This window comes from Seriola aureovittata, chromosome 12 (assembly GCF_021018895.1).
Source record: "Seriola aureovittata isolate HTS-2021-v1 ecotype China chromosome 12, ASM2101889v1, whole genome shotgun sequence".
NCBI lineage: Eukaryota > Metazoa > Chordata > Actinopteri > Carangiformes > Carangidae > Seriola > Seriola aureovittata.
In genome coordinates, this window is record NC_079375.1 from 6,820,070 (window position 1) to 6,842,367 (window position 22,298).

General features: G+C 40.0%; 1 protein-coding gene across 2 annotated transcripts in view; it reads left to right on the forward strand.

Annotated features, from left to right (window-relative positions):
• Positions 1–467: 467 nt before the first annotated feature.
• tep1 (telomerase-associated protein 1) overlaps positions 468–22,298 on the forward strand; it is a 30,996-nt gene continuing 9,165 nt past the window's right edge. Inside the window, exons 1-41 of one of the 2 annotated variants that reach the window (XM_056390616.1) lie at positions 468–632; positions 1,532–2,055; positions 2,215–2,415; positions 2,607–2,756; positions 3,479–3,643; positions 3,730–3,867; positions 4,462–4,533; positions 4,674–4,795; positions 5,661–5,818; positions 6,180–6,289; positions 6,540–6,618; positions 7,216–7,402; positions 8,010–8,325; positions 8,438–8,590; positions 8,828–8,896; positions 9,597–9,718; positions 9,929–9,994; positions 10,390–10,533; positions 11,114–11,405; positions 11,913–12,034; positions 12,222–12,335; positions 12,604–12,721; positions 12,952–13,140; positions 14,049–14,236; positions 14,357–14,498; positions 15,515–15,694; positions 15,783–15,875; positions 16,650–16,785; positions 17,053–17,212; positions 17,645–17,778; positions 17,867–17,955; positions 18,306–18,420; positions 18,603–18,629; positions 18,716–18,914; positions 19,168–19,288; positions 19,937–20,061; positions 20,198–20,297; positions 20,714–20,869; positions 20,979–21,194; positions 21,493–21,549; positions 21,767–21,902. In XM_056390616.1, coding sequence (XP_056246591.1) covers positions 1,534–2,055; positions 2,215–2,415; positions 2,607–2,756; positions 3,479–3,643; positions 3,730–3,867; positions 4,462–4,533; positions 4,674–4,795; positions 5,661–5,818; positions 6,180–6,289; positions 6,540–6,618; positions 7,216–7,402; positions 8,010–8,325; positions 8,438–8,590; positions 8,828–8,896; positions 9,597–9,718; positions 9,929–9,994; positions 10,390–10,533; positions 11,114–11,405; positions 11,913–12,034; positions 12,222–12,335; positions 12,604–12,721; positions 12,952–13,140; positions 14,049–14,236; positions 14,357–14,498; positions 15,515–15,694; positions 15,783–15,875; positions 16,650–16,785; positions 17,053–17,212; positions 17,645–17,778; positions 17,867–17,955; positions 18,306–18,420; positions 18,603–18,629; positions 18,716–18,914; positions 19,168–19,288; positions 19,937–20,061; positions 20,198–20,297; positions 20,714–20,869; positions 20,979–21,194; positions 21,493–21,549; positions 21,767–21,902 — 5,983 coding nt within the window. In that variant the 5' untranslated portion in view covers positions 468–632; positions 1,532–1,533. The remainder of the gene's footprint in view (positions 633–1,531; positions 2,056–2,214; positions 2,416–2,606; positions 2,757–3,478; positions 3,644–3,729; positions 3,868–4,461; positions 4,534–4,673; positions 4,796–5,660; positions 5,819–6,179; positions 6,290–6,539; positions 6,619–7,215; positions 7,403–8,009; positions 8,326–8,437; positions 8,591–8,827; positions 8,897–9,596; positions 9,719–9,928; positions 9,995–10,389; positions 10,534–11,113; positions 11,406–11,912; positions 12,035–12,221; positions 12,336–12,603; positions 12,722–12,951; positions 13,141–14,048; positions 14,237–14,356; positions 14,499–15,514; positions 15,695–15,782; positions 15,876–16,649; positions 16,786–17,052; positions 17,213–17,644; positions 17,779–17,866; positions 17,956–18,305; positions 18,421–18,602; positions 18,630–18,715; positions 18,915–19,167; positions 19,289–19,936; positions 20,062–20,197; positions 20,298–20,713; positions 20,870–20,978; positions 21,195–21,492; positions 21,550–21,766; positions 21,903–22,298) is intronic. The other variant, XM_056390618.1, reaches the window with a different exon arrangement.

Below are 22,298 nucleotides of genomic sequence, written 5' to 3' on the forward strand. Positions count from 1 at the left end.
TGCACTGCACTGCTGCCATGTGACTGACCGATTGGATAATTGCATAACTGTATGAATAACCAGGCGAACAGGTGTTTCTGAACTGTCCAGAAATGAAAATAGTTAGAATTACACTGCTCACTCCTGATTGAATAACGTTGACTAAAAACTACAGTATCCAGCTGTATAGTAAATATTTAGTCTTTTTTTAAAAAAACGGAAGTATATTTTTGACCCTTTATAAGAAGTTATATCTTTGGCAGGGACCATGAACTTGGTGCTGAGCGGAGTGCCACTCACAGAGTGGACAAATAGATTGTTCATTTTGATATATGATGTACTGGCAGTAAGTGAAATAAAGAATAATGTCAGCCTTATCCTTTATTGTTCGATTATATTGAGGGTTGGTGCCTATATGTGTGCAATTACGGTAAAAAAGTACACAAAATACTGACCAATAAGAGCTCTGCAGTGGACGGGCTGAGGCGCTACTGCTGCTGCTGCATGAGGAAATGCACTGAGAGTGCGAGGGCGCAGTTAGCTTCAGAAAGAGATGCCAACCGTGTATTAAACGACGACATTGTACATGTTAGACAGACACATTTGTTTAGATTCAGCGCTCTGCCTGCGGAGTTAACTTTGTGGGTTTTACGGTGAGTTTTCTGCGTCTAATCTACGTGGCTCATAGCTAACCACCACCACACCCACGGAAAGCCTTGAGTCAAAGGGCAGGAGGTTACTGGGAAACACCGTGACTAATTTTAAATGTTGACTAAGTCATGTATGGCAGTTAGCCCCGTCTGTCTCGACACTATGGATGTGACTTTCTGTCTGATAGTTAAATGTCTGACTTTACTCCACACTGTCTGGTTGTTTACATTTGTGCACAAGAAAACTCAGTACTGGGCCAACTTAAAAAATAAGGCTACAACTCACAATTATTATCATCATCTTCCAGTTACTTGGGGAATTAGTCGATTAAGCATGTTGCCTTCAAAATGTTACACAATATTACGAAAAAAAAGAGCCACGTTAGGTGTTTTTGCTTGAAAAAGTGCACTCATGATTAATTGATTGTCAAAAACGACTAATTATTACATTTCTAGTAGTTATTTAAACATTTTCTGGCAGTGAAAGAGTTTTAATTTGGTCTAGAGATGAGTTTATGTTGCGCAGCAGGCCCTTTCTTCTTATTTGAATCTTTGCATTTGATCAGCACTTAAACTGATTTATACAGCTTAATGGAGAATTTCTAATTTTTACAGTATTATTTACAAATGTTGGCATATTCTCTATTCATTATTGTTCTCCTGGTGTTTAGTGAAACTCTGTGAAGTCTTTTGGGCTGTGTGCTATTTCCAGACTTTGAACACTTTTTATGGATGCTTTCAACAGGGCAACACACCCTGAACTACAGTAGTACAATGCTTGGTGAAACAGTTGAAGGAATGCTGCTGAACTCCTTATCTCAAAACTTCATGCTGTTTTGCATTGTGAAGGTTTGTGATTGAGAGGAGACCTTTTACCTTCTAATTGATGTGTTTCTCCACAGAGATGAGGGCCCTGACTTTGCAGCAGGCAACTATGGCTCAAGGAGAGCAGCAGCAGGCCACATGTGGGAGAAGTTTGTCTTCCAACTATGCTCCTCCGAGTCTGGAGAATAAGTTCTTAACTCAGACCTCCATGGTGATGCCCCAGCGCTCTTCTCCGCTCATAGACTTTGCAGCACAACCTTCTTCCTGCTCCTCTCTCCAACCCTCCAGCCTGTCTTCCACATCATCCTTCCTTCTCTCCACCTGTTCCTTCGCGCCTTCCCTCACCTCTCCCCTCCTCAGCACCCAGAACAAGCTCCTAACTAGTGATTCACCTCGCCTCTCATTTTCCTTAACTTCCTCTGTCCCTGATGACTCTCTGTTTTCCACATCCATGGCCAGCACTGCTCTGCTCAATCGCTTTGCCCATCCTCCTTCCTTCCTGCATAATGGTCAGGGCGGAGAACAGCAGACGGATGTTGCAGGAGACGAAGGCAGAGAGGAAATATGTGTGATGGAGTCCTGTGCTGAAGAAACAAGTGTGGTACATGAAATCTTCATTTGTTTTTTTTTTAGTTTTTAAAAAGATATATTTTGTTGTCTTAACTTAGCTGCAAATACATTCTTTAAAATATCGGACAAACATCATTTTTTAAGCATCCCGTTTGCCAGTATTACTGTTTTAATGTGACTTCTGCATCAGCAGCACTCTGAGGGAGATGATGCTCTGTCTGATGAAGGGGAGGAGATGGAGCTTAATGCTGGCTCAACCATGGAATTACCTGTTCTGGAAACAGAGCTGGTCAACCAGGAACTGGAACAGACTGTGGTCATTGGACAGGAGGAATTTGCAGAGTTTCATGGAGGAAATGAAACAATTGAGGAGGAACTGAAGGATAAAAAGGTAGAAAAAACTATTTTACACAATGTATGTACAGTATGTCAAAGAAATATTCTCTTTTTTTGCAAGTTTAGCATTACTCTTTACCACTGCTGCCAAATTATATTCCTGTGTTTATGTGTTGATGGAAGTGACTATGACTCCCCCTCTCAGTTGTGAACACACACGTTTCTGTCTTTCTGTCCGCCCCCCAGTATCTCCTGCTGAATGTGGTGTGCTGCTCTCTGGTCAATAAGAGCACAGCTCCAGGCCAGAAGGAGTGGGACTCAGAGAACAGTGTTTGGACCAGGATCATAAACCTGGCAAAGGACATTTCTGTCCATGACCCACAGTTTCTTCTCAAGGTTTGTGCAGCTTACGTGTCTGTGTGGTGGGTGGGTGGACTGTAGCTCCTGAATTCTAATTTTAACAAAAAACAACCAAGAAAAGTCTTCAAGACACACACATACATATATATACATATATATATATATATATATAATATATATATATATATAATATATATATATATATATATAATATATATATATATATATATATAATATATATATATATATATATATATATATATATATATATATATATATATAATATATATATATATATATATATATATACGTATATATATATATATATAATATATATATATATATATATATTTTTTTTTTTTTTTTTTTTTTTTTTTTTTTTTTTTTTTCCAGTTATTCCACATTTACTCTCAATTTTCCATTGAATAAATTTCATGAATAATAAATTATTGTTGCTCTTTTCCTGGAGGATCAACTTACTTCAATTTCTTTTTGTACTAGAGTTTTGTTTTTGTTTGTTTTTTGCTTGCTGCAAGTGAAACCTTTGTCACTATCTCCTTGTATGTTTTTCAACACTGCTAATTACTACATTAGCATCATTTTCATTTTTCAATCAAGTATTCAGACAAAAACAGTTTAAGTTGGTGCATGAAAATAAGTAAAACAGGCGAACACGAAGCGCAAAAGTGATGGATGAAGGGGTTCTAATCATTTACTCCAGTCATGTACAGTGTGTCTGATCTTCCTCTCCCATCCAGTTGGCAGTTTACACTCGACAGGAGTTGAACATCCGCATCACAGCAAACTTCTTACTGGCTGTGGCTGCCAATCAGCCCTGCACCAAGCCTCATGTCCGCAGATACTTCTGTGCTGCTGTACAGCTGCCCTCCGACTGGCTGGAAGTAGTCAGAATCTACAGCACAGTAAGTCTCTGTGAGCGTCTACTGCACGTTGGAGTTCTCCATGTTTCTCAGTTCCTTATAAACACTGTGACTATGTCTGTTTCCAGTGCTTCAGCCACTCCCTGCCCATGTGCCTGAAGAAGGCAATGGCTGACAAGTTCAAGCAGTTCAGCGAGTATCAACTGGCCAAATACAACACACGCAAACAACGCTGTAAACACAACCGCAACAGGAGCAAAGGCAAGGTACAGAAGTGTTCAGTGTTAACTCTGACACCATGCTTTGTTCACCAAATGTTTTTGCCTTAATCATGGTGGTGTCTGAGGCTCTTTCCTTATATATACATTGATCTGTCAAGTGATCGATATGTCACCATAGATACCATATATACTAAACATTACAATCAAAAATACTATTCACAAAATGCTTTTTCCATTAGTCAGTATAAAAGTTGCAAATTCTAAATATTACAATCCAAGTAAAATAACAATTAAAACAATAAAATAAAAAGCAGGACACAAAGTATAAATAAAATAACACATAATTGAAACATAAATGGGATTGCACCCACACCCCACCCCCACCCCCTGACTGTCTGAATGTTTCTTACTTTTATTGATTTCACTGTGGTTTAAGAAAAAGAAACTGAAAACATTGAAACCCACACACACTATTATTCGCCTCCAATGAAAGTGGATTGAAACTTTGTGTGTGTGGTTTCTATTTTAGTACAACAGAGTAATTTCTGTAAATGAACTCAGTGAATATGCGCCTCAAACATCCTCTCCCCATCACTCTATGGTTTGTTCCACTGTTTGTACATTATCTTTGATTTCCAGAAACCAAGTGGTCAGCAGCTGAAACAGTGGGCGCAAACGCTCAGATCAGATGCGTCTATTCTGACGAAGTTTGTAAGTCAATATACTTTCCTATTGTGTTGTGAGATCAGGTGTCTGACTGTTTTTAAGTTGTGAGCTACTTGTGTAGGTGGTGATGTGTTTGAACTCATGGGAAACAGCTGGTTTGTGAAGGTTTTGTGGTGTGTTTGCAGCTGCAGCTCGAGGGCAACAAAGTGGTGGATAAAAAACAGAGCGAGTTCAGTATGAAGAAGATGATCAAGAGGCTTCACATTAAAGAACCGGCCGAACACGTCATGGCCATTCTGGGACGAAAGTAAGATGCACAAACACACACACGCAGGCAGAAATTCACACACGTATCCTCGCACTGATGTCCTCCATGGACGGCTGCCACATGGTTTTAGTATCACTTAATCAGATGATTGAATTTAGTTGATGTTGAGACTTTTCACACACTTTACTTGAACCCTTCCATTTATGATTTATAAGCAGATAATACCTATAATACATTGTTTATAATGTGTTATAATGTAGCTATAAGCAGATATGAGGACATTTTAAGTGTTAATTAAAGTGCAGTATCTTAAACATTTATAATTCCTCTCCTATTAAGACATGTTTTCTATCATTACAACTGTCTTATATTGTCATCATTATCTTTGCATAGACCATCGTCCATGGTGGATGTATCACAGAGCGAGTGAAGATTTTTTCTTTACATGTGCTTACAACTACATCATGGTGTGTTATAAACCATTTTGTTCAATATTGATATACTAATACTAAATGCTAAAGGAAGGGTTTAAACAAAGTGTTACTGGAAATTCAAATTTGTATCACGTAGGAAATGGAACTAGCATGTTATCCTGGGTTTACATCACACAAATGCAAATTTTAGGGAAATGAAAACGTGTACAATAGAACTATGAAGTCTTTATTACAGACCCTCTTAGGGGAAACTGAGCATTTACTTACAGGATTTTATTCATTTATTCTTTAAATAGTAGGAATGTAGAAAAGCAGAAGAGCAGAGGGATGAAGATGCAGGAGAAAAGGGTTTTGCTTGGAGCAGTGGTTATTTACCTGTCATCCTAGAGGCGAGTAACTTTACCCCTGGGCTATCTCTGGGTTCGTCCTACTTCTATTTTTAAAATGCAATGTGGTCGTGTTTGTTCCAGGTATCCTGCTGACCTGAAGGCGTTCACCCACAGCGGGATGCAGGGTGTGTGGGACAGGGAGCGAGCCGGGCAGCGAATGAAGCTCAAGCAGCCACAGACGTGGGAACGGCTGCTCAGTCTGCAGGGCAACAAGGCCGCCAGCTGGGAGAAACTCATAGGTCTGAAAAAGAAACAAACAGCTCCAGCTGGCCGGTTTAACTGTCGTGTTTCCGCCATCAAGTGCATGACGATGGCAAAATCAGTCATCACAAATGAGACGCGTATCATCTTCCAGCTGATGTTGTTGTGAAGTGCTGTTCCACTTTGCTGACCTAAAGCCAATGAATACATATTTTCCAACACAGATGAATATGAATTTTAAACTGGTTATGCACATCCAGTACAACACTACATGAGACACAAGTCCATAGATGCGTGCATACGTTCGAAAACACACATGCGCGTAACACACCTACAACTGTTCAAGCACAAACCTGCCTGTGATCACACACGTTGATGGATAATGTCTCTCCTGTGCAGACAACAAGTCTCTTCCCTTCATGGCCATGCTGAGGAACCTGAGGAACATGATCACTCAGGGCATCAGTGAGAATCATCACAAGATGATCCTCAGCAGACTGACCAACAAGGTGACACACTCTATAGTGAAGGATTAAAAATCACAACACACACACACACACACACACACTCAGAAAAAGATTAGTTAGAAGCTGTTGTCCAAATTAATTACCTGCTACTTTTTGTGACAAAAAAAAAAAAAATCAAAGGAATAGTCATAGTTGTGTGTTTGTCAGTTGGTTGTTATCTCTGTTTTGGTATTAAACTGTAACAGAAGCTTAATGACGTTGCCGTAACCGCGTGTTTTCGATGTACTTACAGAAAGCAGTGACTCAGAGCCGACAGTTTCCCTTCAGATTCCTTGCTGCCTACAAGGTCATCATGGAGCTTCAGAGTTTGGGTGAGATACATCAACATCAAGTGGCACTAAAACTCTTGTCATATACTCAATGTCATAGTAATAATAAAACGGTGGATGAAGTTTTCAGATCCTTTACTTAAGTAAAAGTCCTGCATTGAAAAAGTGTGTATATGTTTGTGCGTATGTGTATGTGTGTATATATATAAATGCAGTGGACTAAAAGTACGAAGGGAAAACAGCCTCCAGGTGAAGCCAGTACAAACACTTACCTTTAGACGTGGTCAGATGAAAACATATGAAAACTACTTTGTTTCAGGAATACACTGGCCTTAACTCATCACATGTCTTTTAAATGAATGGGAAAAAAACAAGTGAACAGAACATAAATTTGTAATAATTAATGCTGTATGAAGAAAGTAGAGCTGCTTAGTGGTATCACACACTTTTGTTTTTTGTAGGTATGATTCTTAATATCATTAGTGTAAGATATGATTGGTTAATTTGAAATATTATACCAGTTGTTAGTCAAAATATGTCAGCGAACTAACACATAAGTCTGACCCTGTTTATATTTGTACATGCACTGTACAACAAAGAGCACGTACGTAACCTCCTCTTTACCTCTTCGTCCTTTAGCCTCCATACCGGCGATTCCCTCTGTAACAGAAATCCTGAAGGGCATCCTGAAGAAGATTCCCAAGAGCCGGCGCTTCAAGAGTTTGGACTGGGAGACGACCAAAAGGAACAGGATAAGGGTGACGCGTGGAGTCCCGTTTATCAATCGACTATACCAATTAAGGAAGACCCAGCTCATCAAGGCCAAGTATGACAATAGTATTTTTGAGTAGTGGATATTTGTTTTTTCCCTTCCTTTTTTTCTTAATTTTTACCTGACTTATAGTTATTAGGTGACTTTTTAATGTCTGTTTTTTAATATCACAATTCAACACCTGTTTCACAGTCATACGTGTCAAAGAAAACGAAAATGAAAATGAGGCCTATATTATTTATTAAGTGCATGAATTAACTGACATGTATATGACATTTTGAACTATAATTCCTAGTAATATAATTAATCAGTTTAGTGTTGATATTAATATAACAGTTAGAAACAGAGAATGGAACGACTTGCTGCTTTAATTTGCTTGAGCAGTGATGGCCGCCATGACTGAAGAGAAAAGAGCAACACTTCTAGAAACTGAAACTTGAGTAGTAAAAGATGTCACTGAACTGCAGATAATATCAGACAGGTGAACAACAAACTGCTTCACACCAAAGATGCTGCAGAGAAAAACCTTTGAAGAATGGTCCTCAGATGAAATATATATTTGGTCGGATCATTTAAAGACACAAACGACATCTGCATGAATCATAAGAAAGGTTACTCAGTCATATAATGTAACTGTTACTGTGTCTGTGTGTGTGCGCAGTCAGAGGCTGTACTCTGTTGCTCTGTTGGACCGTTACCGTAAAGCTCTGGAGACGGCGGTTCAGATCTCCTGCCGTTACAATGTGCCCCCGCTGCCCGGACGGACCGTTATACTCCTCAACAGTAACATGCGTGATGATAACAGCTGGAGCAAGAAGCAGGACTTCTGTCTCCCACCTGACCCCCAGCAAAAAAGGGAGGAGGAGGAGGAGGAAGAAGAAGAAGAGGAAAAGGAGGAAAAGGAAGAAAAGGAAGAGGAGGTCAGGAGGACAAAGAAGAAGAAAAAGGAGGAGGATGACAACAAGCTCACACCTTCTGTAAGTGCCTGTTTTATTTCTGATGAGCAATAACACAAAGGAGGACTGCCATGTGAAATGTTTGACTCTGTTCAAATAAACAAACCTCTTTCTCCATTTTATATCGTCTCAGATAATGGAGGTGGGGGTTCTGCTTTCTCTGATGATCAGCAGCAGTGCCGAGGACAGCCATTTTTACTTAACCGGCTGGAGAAGCTTTGGAGAAGTCAAGCTGAAGTCTGACGTCCTTTTGGAAAATGTCAGAAGTGTCAAGGAGCGAATAAAGGTCAGGAATGTTTTTTCTGCAGTATTCGTCTTCATACCAACATTAATGTTAGCTTTCATGTAGAGTGACGAACCATAAATAAACCACTTTAACATCTAAGGAAGGAACATAGAAAAGTCACTACCAAGACTGATTTATATTTTTACATTGGTAGAATAACGGGTGAGCTGTATGTTTCGAAGGAAGTTTTTGTTAATTGAATTTTGCCTTTTATTAATGAATCTTTCTCTTTCACAGGAAGATGAAAATATGTCAAATGACAGTGATGACAGTTACCTCCACAAACTATTTTCCAAGTCAAACAAGGTTAGTTTAATTCTACTAATGTTGTTTAATTTGATATGTTTGGCATAATTTCCACTGGGGGTGGACGGGATATGTCTTTAAAAACTTTAAGTCTACAGTTTTAGGTTGATTTTCCAACAAAAGTCTCTCTGAACTTGATCTTTTTATGGTTTTAGTTGTTGGGGTCTATGCAGCAAGAAAGGAGTACCAAGGTTGGAAAAACCCATCATACTCCCAACTGCGTTTTTGGGTTTAAAAAATCTCTATTTTTAAATAGATATTTTCCAAATAGATAAATTAAATATCGGATAAAGATGAGGAAGTAGTTGCTGTAAAGATGGAGCTACAATGTTATCTATCAGAAAGTATCTGGTATCTCTAAAGGAAACTACAAATGAACGCACATAGTGCATTTACATCAGTTCTCATTTTTTAATGATAAAACCGTTAATAATCATAATTTGTCATTTCTGACACCATGTTCTGCTGCCTACATGTACACTGTAAGCGTATCTGGAGGCTCAGCACAAGCACCCAACAGACAGCTGCATGTTGCCTCCCAGACTTTTATTATGTGTTCCCTGTGCAACGCAGTACAACATGGTGAAGGTTCCTACCTGTGTTTTTTTAACCTAGGAACCTGAAACTGTGCATGTTTGTTAACAAGGATTTAGAACTGCTGCTTTGTGATCGTAGAAGCTCATATACTTTTGTATCTCAGTTCGACAACATCATCGTGCTCACTGACACATGGGTCGATCAAACAGTCGAGTTCATCATCGAGAGATACAGGAAGGAAATAAACAACAAAGTCCTCATGGTGCAAGTCTTCTTGTCAGACCAGTAAGGCATTTTTTTTCTGACTGTCCTCTGTTTTCCAACAAGATTTTTTTTTTTTTTTTTTTTTTTTTTTTTTTTAGCATAGACAAGTTCTTCTTAATGTAAAAAAGTACAGTAAAGTCGACATAGTTAGCATTTAGCTTTTGTCTGATTTCCGTTTCCTTTCCTGTTTCTCATCTTGAATGCATCTACTGTTGTGTTGACTTGTTACAGCGACTCACAATACCCCTCGGACAGGAACCTTGTGAAGCTGATGGGCTTCAGTGAGCAAATGTTGAGGTAAAATGTCGGGTTGCTCATTTTTATCCAAAAGCTTATTTAGATAATTTGTATAAATGTAAGAAATGTTAAATGCAATGGCTATAGTATGGATTTCTTCAATTTGTATACACGTATTTGCTATGAAAGTTAGATGGGAAGATCAATACCACTCTCATGACTCTTGGTGAGCTTCAGAGTTGCTGGGAGGTGGATTTTGTGACCTTTGAACACAGCCAGACTAGCTGTTTTCCTCCCGTTTCTAGTCTTTATGCAAAGCTAAGCTAATTGGCCGTTTGCTCCAGTTTCATTTTAATCCCACGGACACGAGAATGTTGTTGATCTTCTCATCTAACACAAGCGAATAATCGTATTTTTCCAAAAATGTTTCACCATTTCTTTAATTTTGTGATCAGGTTCGTGGCGGAACGAGGATCTTCCAGGCTGCTGGACCACGTGGATCATTTGGACAAACTGTACAACGTCCCACCACCAGAGGGAGCTAAAGGTCCTCAGGCCTCAAACAATGTCGTCCCAATACCAGCTAGCCCCAAGTTAAGGTAATGTAATAAAGCCCCTGAAAACATGCTTTGTCTTCAAATCCTCAGTATTCTTTGTAACATTGAATATTCATGAGAAAAACAATCAAATTAAAAAAAAAAAAAAAGAAACAGCCAAGGCCAAAGGAAAATGATAAAAAATTCCATGTTTGATGCAAAATGGATCTGTGCTTTTTGTGTTATATGTGTGAAAAACATAACTTCCCTGGAGGAAGTAAAAAACATCTGTAGGTATTATTTATTTAAGATTTTAACACTTGAGAATTCAGCTAATCTGCTTCTTTATGACTGTGTGGGTTTGTATTCACCATTTGTCAAAATGTTGTTCAGAATTAAAAGGAAAAAAAGCTGAAATCTGACAAGTAGAATAACTAAAACGTCACTCACGGTAAAAGGTTTTTTTAGGGCCTTGAACAGCTAAAAGGTGACAGAAGAGCATAAACCCTGGGAGGCAAACCTCTAATTTGATATATGTATAATATGATGAACTTTTTTTATTGTGTTGAAGACCTTCTGTATGAGACATATGTTCCTTCCTTTTCCTCACAACCTTAACACCACCTGTTTCCTCTGTCCTCAGGTGGCGAGGCGTGCGAGTGTTTATCTCCTCCACCTTCAGGGACATGCACGCCGAGCGCGACATCTTGGTGCGGAGCGTCTTCCCGGAGCTCCGGCGTCGCGCTGCGCAACACTGCCTCTACCTGCAGGAGGTGGAGCTGCGTTGGGGTGTGACGGAGGAGGAGTCGGGTCGAGCCACCGAGCTGTGCCTGTCAGAGGTGTGTCGCAGCCAGATGATGGTAGGAATCCTGGGGGAGAGATACGGCCTGGTGCCGTCCAAACCTGTCCTCCCTGACCTGCCGCAGTACAGCTGGGTAAGACTTGACATTATGACATTAAATTATACAAGAATTAATAAGTAGTGCTGCGTAAACAATGTCTGCATGCCACTTGTGCGCCTCTTTTTAAATTAATTTTTAATTAATATTAGTTCACTTGAATTCTCCAAAAAAGGATATAAAGAGAAAATAATTCAAACACAATTCTGCATTCCTCTCATATTGCTTATGGATTCATTCTAACATCTTGATAATGGAAAAACAGCCTTTCTCAAATTAGATTCTTCAGATCCTTAGATTAAATGAAATCAGGGATCTGTGGGTCTTAAGAAAGACGGATTTAGGTCTCGTCAAACAGGCCTTAGAGGGTAATAAAAAGTTTGACATTTCATTCACAAAGGTTTTAAATATGTATATCCTCCAGCCTAGATTTTGTGATACAGTGCACCAAAAAAATCAAACAGCCATTAATCATTTAAAGCGCAAGAGAAAAGAGAGTGATTTTGAGATATTGAAAGAATCATGATGTTCTTCTGTGTGCAGCTGGCGTCGGCCCCAGGAGGTCTGTCCATCACAGAGATGGAGATCCGTCAGTTTCAGGCTCTTTTTCCCGACACAGCACACCAGCGGATGTTCTGCTACTTCAGAGATCCAAATATCACCAAGTACGCTCTCTGCAGCTAAGTTTAAAAGAATTAGTCTTTTTATTGTAAGCCAATGCCTTGTATTTCATTTGAAAAATACTCACATACACAAATGTTTTAATATTGAATTTTCAATTGTCAAGTAGTTTGCTTGAAATCCATGTGAATATCTAATGTTTTAATTTCATTTCTCTGTGTTGTTTCTCAGGTCAGTTCCGGTGGCTTGGAAATCAGACTTTGCTCCCGAATCGAAGGAGGCCGAGTCTAAAATGGACACCTTGAAAAGTAGGATCCGGGCCAGTGATGTCAAGGTCACTGAAAAGTGAGTCCTGTCAGTCGTAATAACAGTGACGCTGTGCTTGTTTTTCACTATTTTCCGATTACAGATAATCTTCAAACCAAAGACCATTTTTAGGCCTGTTTAATTGTTGCTGTATTGATTGCAGTGTGGGCTTGTGAAGTGATATGTTTGGAAAGTTTGACACACCTATATGAAGGAATAAATGAAAAAAATATTCAAATACTCTGCCACAGTAAAATATCACTTCAGGTGCCTTAGCTGAGCCTGTAAGTCTGTGTTTCTGTCCTAGTTACCCATGTGAGTGGGGAGGTGTTGTGGAAGGGAAACCGTACCTGAAAAACCTGGAGGACTTTGGGAAGGCTGTGCTGGAAGACCTTTGGATCGCAGTTGTGAAGCAGTTTGTGGAAGTTAGTTACTCTGACAAATTTCAGTCCAAAACCTTCATTAAAAACCAAACTTATCTTTATGAAACCAGTGAAATGAAATTATATTTTCTGTCTAGCCCTCAGTGTTTGAGGTAATACTGGGCCTTAAATGATTTATTATTAGTGTTCAAACTGAAGGGGTACATCCTGTGCAAACATAGCTAACATAACAGTAGATTACAATCACCTCATTATTATTGTGTATCTGACAGGAGGGTGAGGAGGCCGAGGCTGCGTCAGACGTGACTGAGCAGGAGGTGCACCAGGGGGCGCTGCAGAGGCAGTTCTTCGGGAGGGCGAAGCTGCTGTCTGGAGCTGTGGAGATGGTGGAGCAGGTCCAGACCAAAGGAGGGATGATGGTGGTGGAGGGAGGACCTGGAGAGGGCAAAACTGTCTTCATGGTAATTTTGGAAAGTTTTGGCTCTAATTCTGCTTAAGTGCTTGATTTTTTTTTTTTTTTTTTTTGTGTGAATTATTTGTGTTTGACTGCAATGAAATGTTTTAGTTACTTTGAACAACAAATCAAAGTCGGTCTTCAATCTTTCAACCTCATTTCAACATAAACTAACCGTCAAAAGTTTTAAAACACCCCACTTTTTCGAGTTGTCATTGAACTTTATACAGTTCAAGTCCAGTGAATAACCTTAAATTATGGAAAGGTAAGCAGAAACTGCCCCAAAAAAAAATATCATATAAACTGGCCTTTTCCAGGGTTAACGTAAATCTTTTCTGCACCAATGGAAGTAAATGAAAGTTGAGGCAAGCATTTCCTACAGGTGCCTCAAATTTTGTCGATTAATTCAAACTAAACAGACTGTTACTTCACGCTCTGAAGCATTATTATACAATGTTGCACTACAGGAAGTGCTGCTGTATATCACAAAGGAAGTCAGACTAGTTGGTTCATCCTACAGCAAGATAATGACCTGAAACACACTCCGAGGTTATGCCAGAACTAAATTAGAAGAAATGAACTAGATGGTGTCTTCACATGCATCAGTGTTGATTTCCATTGTTGAAATGAAGTCATGAGTGGTAAACATTTAGATTCAATTTAGTTCAACAAAAAGATTCTCCATCTGTTTATCTGTTCACTGCTTTAGTTTCAGAAACACTGAGACATGAAACTACGTGAATTTCAATAAAAACTGGATAAACTGAGGTATTCTAAAACTTTTGACCAGCAGTACAGACTTTTGAAAGAATTACATTAAACAAAAATCTTACTTGAGGAAAAATGTGAGCGAGCTATCCACATAATTTCTGTAGACGGGAACAATGCTACCCATGTTTATCTCCCTCCACACAGGCTGCTCTAGCAGACGCCCTCAGGACTGGAGTCAAGTCCAGGAGAAACCTGGTCTGCGATGTCATCTTCTACTCTACAGCTGCCAGCCAATCAGCACGCTCTGTGGAGAACCTTGTTCGCTGCCTGGTTCAGTGGTTCAGGAAAATGAAAGATACTGAGAAGGAATCACCTCTTCCCCACTCTTACAAGTGATTACCTTTTGGATCGTCCTGCAAATAGTTAAGATGTACAGGCTCATCATGTTGTCTATGCGTTATCAATGTTTTTCACCTGTTTTGATTGTACACGTTTTTATTTTTTTATCTCAGAGATTTGCTGTCAGAATTTCACTCCACGCTGAGTGACATGAAGCAGAACAAACCTCTGGTGCTGATAGTTGATGGCGTGGATGTTGTTCAAGATGGCGGAGGTCAAGTCAACTCTGACTGGATACCACAGCAGCTTCCGCAGGTCAGTCAAATCAATAAGTTTTATTTTGTCATAAGCCAACCCGTGCATAACACACTTCCCAACAACAACATGAAAGATAAGCACAAGAAGTACAATAGAGACGATACAAGACAAACCATAAACAGCATACAGAGCGAACTAAGTGTAATACATTGATAAAAACTCTAAAAGTGAAAATAACACATTTCCATCACGGGCCTGGCCTGGTCTGAATCAGTGCAACAACAAAGACTGCTGTGATGTTACACTACTGTCCTGAAGTTGTAACTTGAAGATAAAATACTAAATACATTCAACCACATCTCCTCTTTCCATGTCTTTTAGATTTTTTTTAGTTTTTACACAGATTTTTAAAAACTAACTAAGTTTCCCAGGATCTTATGTCACCTGGTTATCTGTTGCAGACTTCAGCTTCCTGACATTGAGAAATTTAGATCCAGAGGTTCCATATCTTTTTGACTCTGCCTAGTATTGTGCCTGTGTTGGTCTTTTGTGTATTTGAACAAGCTTAAGCAGTCTGTCGCAGCTGTAAATACTGAACCATGCTTGTTATGTTTAATCATTTCAGTGGTTTAAAATGTCCTGTACTTAAATGTGTTGTTTAATCATAATAAAAGACGCAAAAAAACATCTTATTTTGTACAATCTGGTAATAGAAATTTACATGCATGGTCAATTCTTGATCAAATACAAACACACAGCTATTCTGGTAAGGTGCTGGCTTGCAGACATTACAATAAAGAATGGGAAAGCTACACACTCATAACTCATTAATGTTCATTTATTTCATGTCATTAAGATCAGGTTTAGGCAAACCCCCTTCTTCAAACTGCAAAAATGTTGATCTTCATAATTTGAAATACTGGAGTCTGGCTTTCTCAGTCACATGGGTCGTATCTGACGTGTCCACGTTCCCAGACAAACAAAGTCTAACGTTTTCATGTCAGCAATGTCCCAAGCAGCTCATCTACATTTGTCTGTTACAGTGAAACACATATTTCGCTCTCTCTTATCAGGGTGTGTGTTTGGTCGTAAGCATCACATCTAAAGCGACTCTGTTACAAACCCTGGCCAAGAAGAGAAGCACTGTCCTGTTTACCCTGGGACAGCTCACCGTGCCGGACCGGAAGGAGATAGTTCAGAAGGGACTGGACACCTTTGGGAAGAAGCTCAGTGACTCTGCATTCAACAACCAGGTTTTGCCTTATATCCCCTTATATACTCTTTCATGTTCTCTCAATTTGTCTTTTTTTAGTTTTCCCTAAAACTGCTGTGTTTGTCCAGCTCCAGATGCTGATAATGAAGAAAGGAGCAGCGAGTCCTCTCTACCTGCACCTGGCCTGTGAAGACCTGAGGAACTTTGCCTCCTTTGATCAGGTCTGATCTCACTTTATTCACATGAGGCATTTCTTGACCCCTTACTCTAACCTCAACCACCACAAGTGAATGTCTAATCACAACTCTTATCCTAACATAAACCTTAACCGAATACTAACCTTTAACCCAAAACCAAGTCTTAACCCCCAGGGTGTGAGGACCAAAGTGTCCTGAAAACAAGGTGTTTCCAACTAAAATTTGTCCATATAACCATAGAAAGACATACACACACACACACACACACACACACACACACACACACACACACACACACACACACACACACACACACACGAGAAAATGTAAAGAAATAAAAAGCATAAGAAAAGGGAAAAAAAAGAAAACAAAATAAAAGACAAAGTCTTTAAGCAATAGATAAGTGAGTCATGAGGTGGTAGCACCAAATGAAGGCAATAAAAATAAAAACAAATATATGTTAGAGCAGAAACAATTCATTGATTAATAGATTAATAGATTAAAAAAGTATCTGCAGTAAAATGGAATCAAATAATCAAATAAATTATTCATATAAAGCTGCCAAATGTTCTCGGCTTTCAGCCTCCCAATTGCTAATATATGCCACTTTTATTCACCTTATGACAGTCAAGTGAATATCTTTGGGCCTTTTAATCGAGAAAATAAAAAATCTATCATAAAAAGAAGTCTTGGCTGCAGCCTCACTTTATATACATACATGTTAGTTTTGTGCACGTTGCAGCTCAGCTTGTGGATAGCAACAGTGGTTTGAGTGAGTCCTGTGTCTTTGTGTCTCAGCTGAAGGAGAGCCTGCAGAGCCTGCCCCAGTCTCTGAGCCTGTTGGTGCAGCACAGCCTGGACAGACTCTGCTCCCAGTACAGAGGCATGCTGGGACTCCGCTGGACCCTGGCAGTACTCACCGTCAGCCCTACAGGTACGATGAGTCCGAGGAGAAATTTTAACATGATTTTATTTAGCATTCATTTTAACTTTTTAACTTTCTGGAGAAACACATTTGAGGAATTGTTTAGGAGCATGTTGTGTTATGGTAGAGGAATATGATGCCAGAATATTTCTACAGATATTAATTTATTCATTTATCACTGGCTTTGGTGTGTCTGGCTAAAAGTGTGTGGCACTCACAACATTGTGATATCTCTTGTCCATTGTCTTCCCAACGCTTTTTCCTCTTGATCCACAGGCCTGAGGGAGAGAGACTTGTACTCTGTGCTGAACACGTGCAATGACCTGTCCTCACGGGACGGCCAGGTGTCATGGCAGGAAGTGCTGCAGCTGTCCAGGAAGCCCAAAGGACGCATTCCCATGGCAACTTTCACTCGTATAGCCCAGAGTTTACAAAGGTATGAATTCTGTATGAGTTAAAAGCAGAATGAATCCAAGAGAGAAAATGAATGTCTGAGATTTTGTCATTGTTTAATCTTATCAAAGTATCAACAGAAAGTGTCGCTACAGCCTGTTTTTATCTAAACTCTCCCCCCGTAATATGCAGTAATGTGGGCTCCCTCCTTATTTCAGGATGTCAGGGATCACTTTTCATGCTTTGATATTTGAATAAAATAATTACCCTTCTCTGCTTTTTCTTGTTTGTTTGTGTTCTTAACGACATCTCTAAGACAAAACTAGGGTTTGATAGTGATTAGATTATAGAGGCATGCTACAGGTATAATATACATTTAGGCCAGTCTGTGTAGATACAGTATACTGAGGTCTGAGTAAAATTACAGATAACAACCCAAGTGAAGATTAAACCTGTTTGGATCCCTTTCCTGCAGTCTGATTGGTCCGTCTCATTGCCACGACACCGACGACCTGCTGGCTCTAACAAACCCGGAGGTGAGGCTGGCCTTTGAGGACTTTCTCCTCCCAGCAGAAAGCGACAGGACCAGAGCTCACCTGGCACTGGCAGGTAAAGTAACACCACATCACATCGTTTGTCTCTAACGCTCAAAGATTAACTCACTGTGGCCTGTTCTGTACTATGTCTCTTTCCACAGCTCATCTGTGGGCACTAGCTGACCCCCAGGGAACAGACACCTTCCTCCACTGTGAGGCCAACTCTGTTATGCACCTGCCCTCCAACCTGGTCAGTCACCTTCTATCACCACTCATTACATAAATACTACACATGAACAATAATGCTTTGGCATTAATTAACAAACTGTAAAAGTATAAATCTCCGGTGATACAGCAAACAGGAATCATATACTGTACGTATTCACCAATAAACTCTCATCAATGAGTATTTGAAAATGCTGTTGGTCAGTTGTACTTTAATGTTTCAGCCACTAGATCTTGATACAAGATTCAAACCATCTTTAAGCTGGTTCCTTTTCTAATTTATACGTCATAAAAAATCCTCCATGGAACTACAGTTACTGCTGATATTTACTTTAGTTGTTAACATCCTCGGTGTTTCTCTTTGGCTTTGGTCAGATTCAAAGTGGCCAACTGGAGGAGCTCCATTCCCTGCTCTCCAGCTACTATTTCCTGTATGCTAATGTTCGCCACAGCCTCCTGCACCACCTCCTGGAGACCTACAGCTTGTACGGTGAGTGTGAATGGTGATACCGCACGATAAATGTGGTATTTCCCTTTGGTAGTTTGGATGGTTTTTTGATGCTTTTCCCTCCACGTTCTCTTGTGTGCAACTACATGTTTAAATTTGTTGCATGGGCAGGTTGACCAAAAATCCTAATGATTGTATCCTGTGAAATTTTCCCTTCCCTGCAGATAAGAAGTGTACCTCTGCACCCTCGTGTAAGTGAATAAAAATACATTTTACCCCAATAATTCCTGCCAGATGTGTTTCAGTCCTCATACAAGTTTCTATGTTGTCTTCTCAGTTGGTTTCCAAGACTGCCGGAGTTTCCTGCGGCGTCATGCCGCCCTGCTCTCCTCCTGGCCGCCTCTTTTCATTCAGCAGGCCCTCAACGAGCCTCCAGAGACGTCTGCTCACACCTGGGCGCAGGGCCTGGTGGGAAAAGGAGGGGTCCGGGTGGTTGAGTGGTTAAACAACAAAGATCAGATTGTTCAAGAGACCAGGTAAGCAGGTTGGTCTGCAAGGTGGTTAAAAGAAGTGTGCTACAAGTGTTCCCTAAATCCACTGTTTGTGTCACTAAAAATTAATTCGGCAATTTCACCACCACCACCAGAGAGACATCAAACTTCTTTTGGTTTTCGTTCAGATGTAACATAACTAAACTTTGTTTCGTTGTTTTGTTTGTCTTTAGTGTTTGATTAAATACTGATATACATTTATAGAAATGAGTCGGTGGTCCTGTGTGTTTCACCGCAGTGAGCTGGTGTCCACCTTCTCCTCTGAGCCGACCTGTTTGGTTGCGAGTCCGGAGGGAGAGCTGATGGCGGTCGGTACTGGGCAGGGAATGCTGCATTTCATCGACGCACAGACGGGACAGGTATGAACACACTTCAACTCCAGGATGTGGGGTTTTATGGGTCATTATTTTCCACTAGTAATGCATGTTTTTGCCTCTCCTCCGTGTGCTTTTCATCCTGTCACATATGTCACACATTCAGTGGACTTATAGACTATGATTGGGTGAATTGTATTCATGGCTGTATTTAGCAGTCCTGACCACTTGTTCACATGTTTACGCATTACTCATATTCACGATTACTTACAAGAAAATCATAATCAGCTCTGTTTATACACTGCAGTAACTCGGTTACTGTAAAATCTGTGTGTAAATGCAGAATGTCATTAATCAGGTTTCTGCCCCAACTCCTGCTCTGCTGAACTTGTGTGAAGTCTTTTTTGTGCACATGTAAAAACCAGAGTAGAGATTCAGTTTACATTAATGGCCCAGAAATCATCTGTGTCCAGGGGAAATCTAGCTGCGAAGAATGGGTTTCTCTAAAGCCCTGCCCTAATTACAGAAACCAGGTTTCATATATACATGACAGTTAAAAATTCTCATTACCAGAGAAATGAATTGTAGAGCCTTTACACACTAAACTGTTAAATTGCTGTTAAAATGTCACAGTGAGGAAAAAAAGAAACTGCAAAAATGTCTAATATCAACTTTTGTCATGGCTGGGAACAGAAGGTGAAGTCACTGGTGAGCAGCTGTGACGGCATCTCGAGCTGTGTCTTTCGGAAGGACGGACATCTTGTTACGACCTCCTTCGATGGACGAATAGAGATGTGGGACATTGTGACTGGCTGCAGGTGAGAGGAAGGACAATAAGCAACATACCTCAGACTGTACAAATCCCACAATCCTGTTGGATTCAGGTTTTTCTTCAGAAACAGAAACAGGTTAATGATGTTTGAATAAACTGACCTGTGTTTCCTCTGCTTGTAGGACTGCTCTCATTGATGGCCACACTAATATGATAACAGCAAGTGATATCAGTGCAGACCATAAGCACCTTGCCACCGTGTCTCTGGACTTCATGCTGAAAGTTAGTGTCAAACAAATCACATTCAACTTTATTTGTTGTTGTTTTGTGCTGTTTGTTTTTTTGTTGTCATTGTTTATATTTTATTGTTTGTCCTTTCCTTTGCAAAATCACCAGTTTTCCTCTGTTTGTGAATTTTGGTCTTTTGGGAGGATTTTAAAAAGCTGTTTATTATATATATATATATATATATATATTATTAATTTGTTTATTGTAATTCTTAATTTTATTTATACCCCAGAAAGACTAGTAACCATTCTGATGAATCTAATGCACATCTAAATATTTCTAATATAATTTAATGCTATTAAATTTCACTACTGTGAAATTGTCTACTATTATTAAATTCTACCTGCAACTGAAACAGTCAAAGTTGTCCATCCTTGATTATATTGTCCGGTTGTTTTTCTGCTCTTCAGGTGTGGTCCTCTACTAAAGGTCATGAGGTAGCAGCCCTGCTCAGCTCCAGCCCTTTGAACTGTGTGACCTTTGACCCCGAGGGTCACCTGCTGGCTGCTGGTTGCTGGAATGGGAAAGTGATCGTGTGGAACTGGCTCCAGAATAAAACTCAAACGGTGAGTTAGAGTGAGGAGACACTAAAGAAATGCTGCATGTTACTTGAACAGGGAGCTCAGGTCAGCTTTTAAATATAAGCACTGTTTCTCTCCTGTGTGTTTCCTCCAGCCTCTGTGTGGTCACCAGCGCTCAGTACGCAGTCTCTCCTTCTCCTCCTCCTCCTCCTCCATGCTCTGCTCTGGCTCTATATCTGGAGAGGTCAGGGTGTGGTCGGTGCCCACCTCCACCTGTCTCGGATGTTTCCAGGCTCACCGCGGAGCAGCAGAGGTCCTCGCCTTCCTGGACGAAGGAGCCATGCTGCTCACTGGCGGCTCAGATCACATGGTGAGATATACATACTGAACCTGGAGCACAAAAGATAAACTTAAAATCTGCAGGTCACAATGGCAGGATCATGATAATATAATGACTTCAAGACTACAAATAAGAGAACTGACGCTCTGATGAAGACTCAGATCAAAACATGCCGGCCGTTTTGTCAGTGCATTAGCTGCAAATAAAATGTGTAAGATTCTGCTTTTTCTAATGGCAGGAAACGTGCACCTGTTTCCTATTCAGAGCACATCCTCACTTATTCTGAAATTAATAGTCTCTTTATTTCTTTCTTGTTTTCCTGTAACAGCTCCAGCTCTGGTCAGGTGGACTTGGACGCTCAGTCACTGCATTAAAATACGATAAAGTAAGCTCTGATTTCTCTTTTATTCATAATTCATGTCACCTAGCTCATCTTAATCCTGTCTTTTATGTCATAGTGTTTGTGTGTAAGTGAGCGGTTAGGGTTAGGTGTAAGTCATATTGAAGAAAAGATTTTCTATCCGATGTTTTGTTTTATTTCAATCCAACAAGAGGAATGAAAAAGTTCTCTTCTTATCCCTCTAATTGTTTGTGTTTTTCAGTGTGAAGAGGAGCCTCCTCAGAAGAAGCTGAAGTCAGTAAAGTCAGTCTGTGCTGCTCTGTGTGTGGCTGTAAATGGAGACTACGCTGCTGTTGGATACCACAGTGAAGGAATCAAAAACTTCAGTCTTGATACAGGTGTGTGTTTACATCAGTGTTTCTTAAACTTTTTTTAGACCAAGGACTTAACCACTAAAATAAAAGTCACAGATCACCTAACTGAATTAAATTGACCCAGTCTTAACCCACCGGTCCGCGACCTTGTCCGTTGTCTATGTTTGATCGTTAATAGGCTGCTGATAACGGGTGAAATTTAGCACCATACCAGGGCAGGCTGTCTGTAAGCTTCACCCATATTTCCTTTTTCAAATGTCACGCTGATGATCTCTGATGTAAATCGTAAACTGGTGAAGCTGCATGAGTGTCGCCAAACCGTTGTTTACAGTGAAGTCCAACAACACTGCATAACAGCCAATTCAAATGATAAAGTTTGAATTTACATATGATCTGATTTAATATTGAAAACATCATATA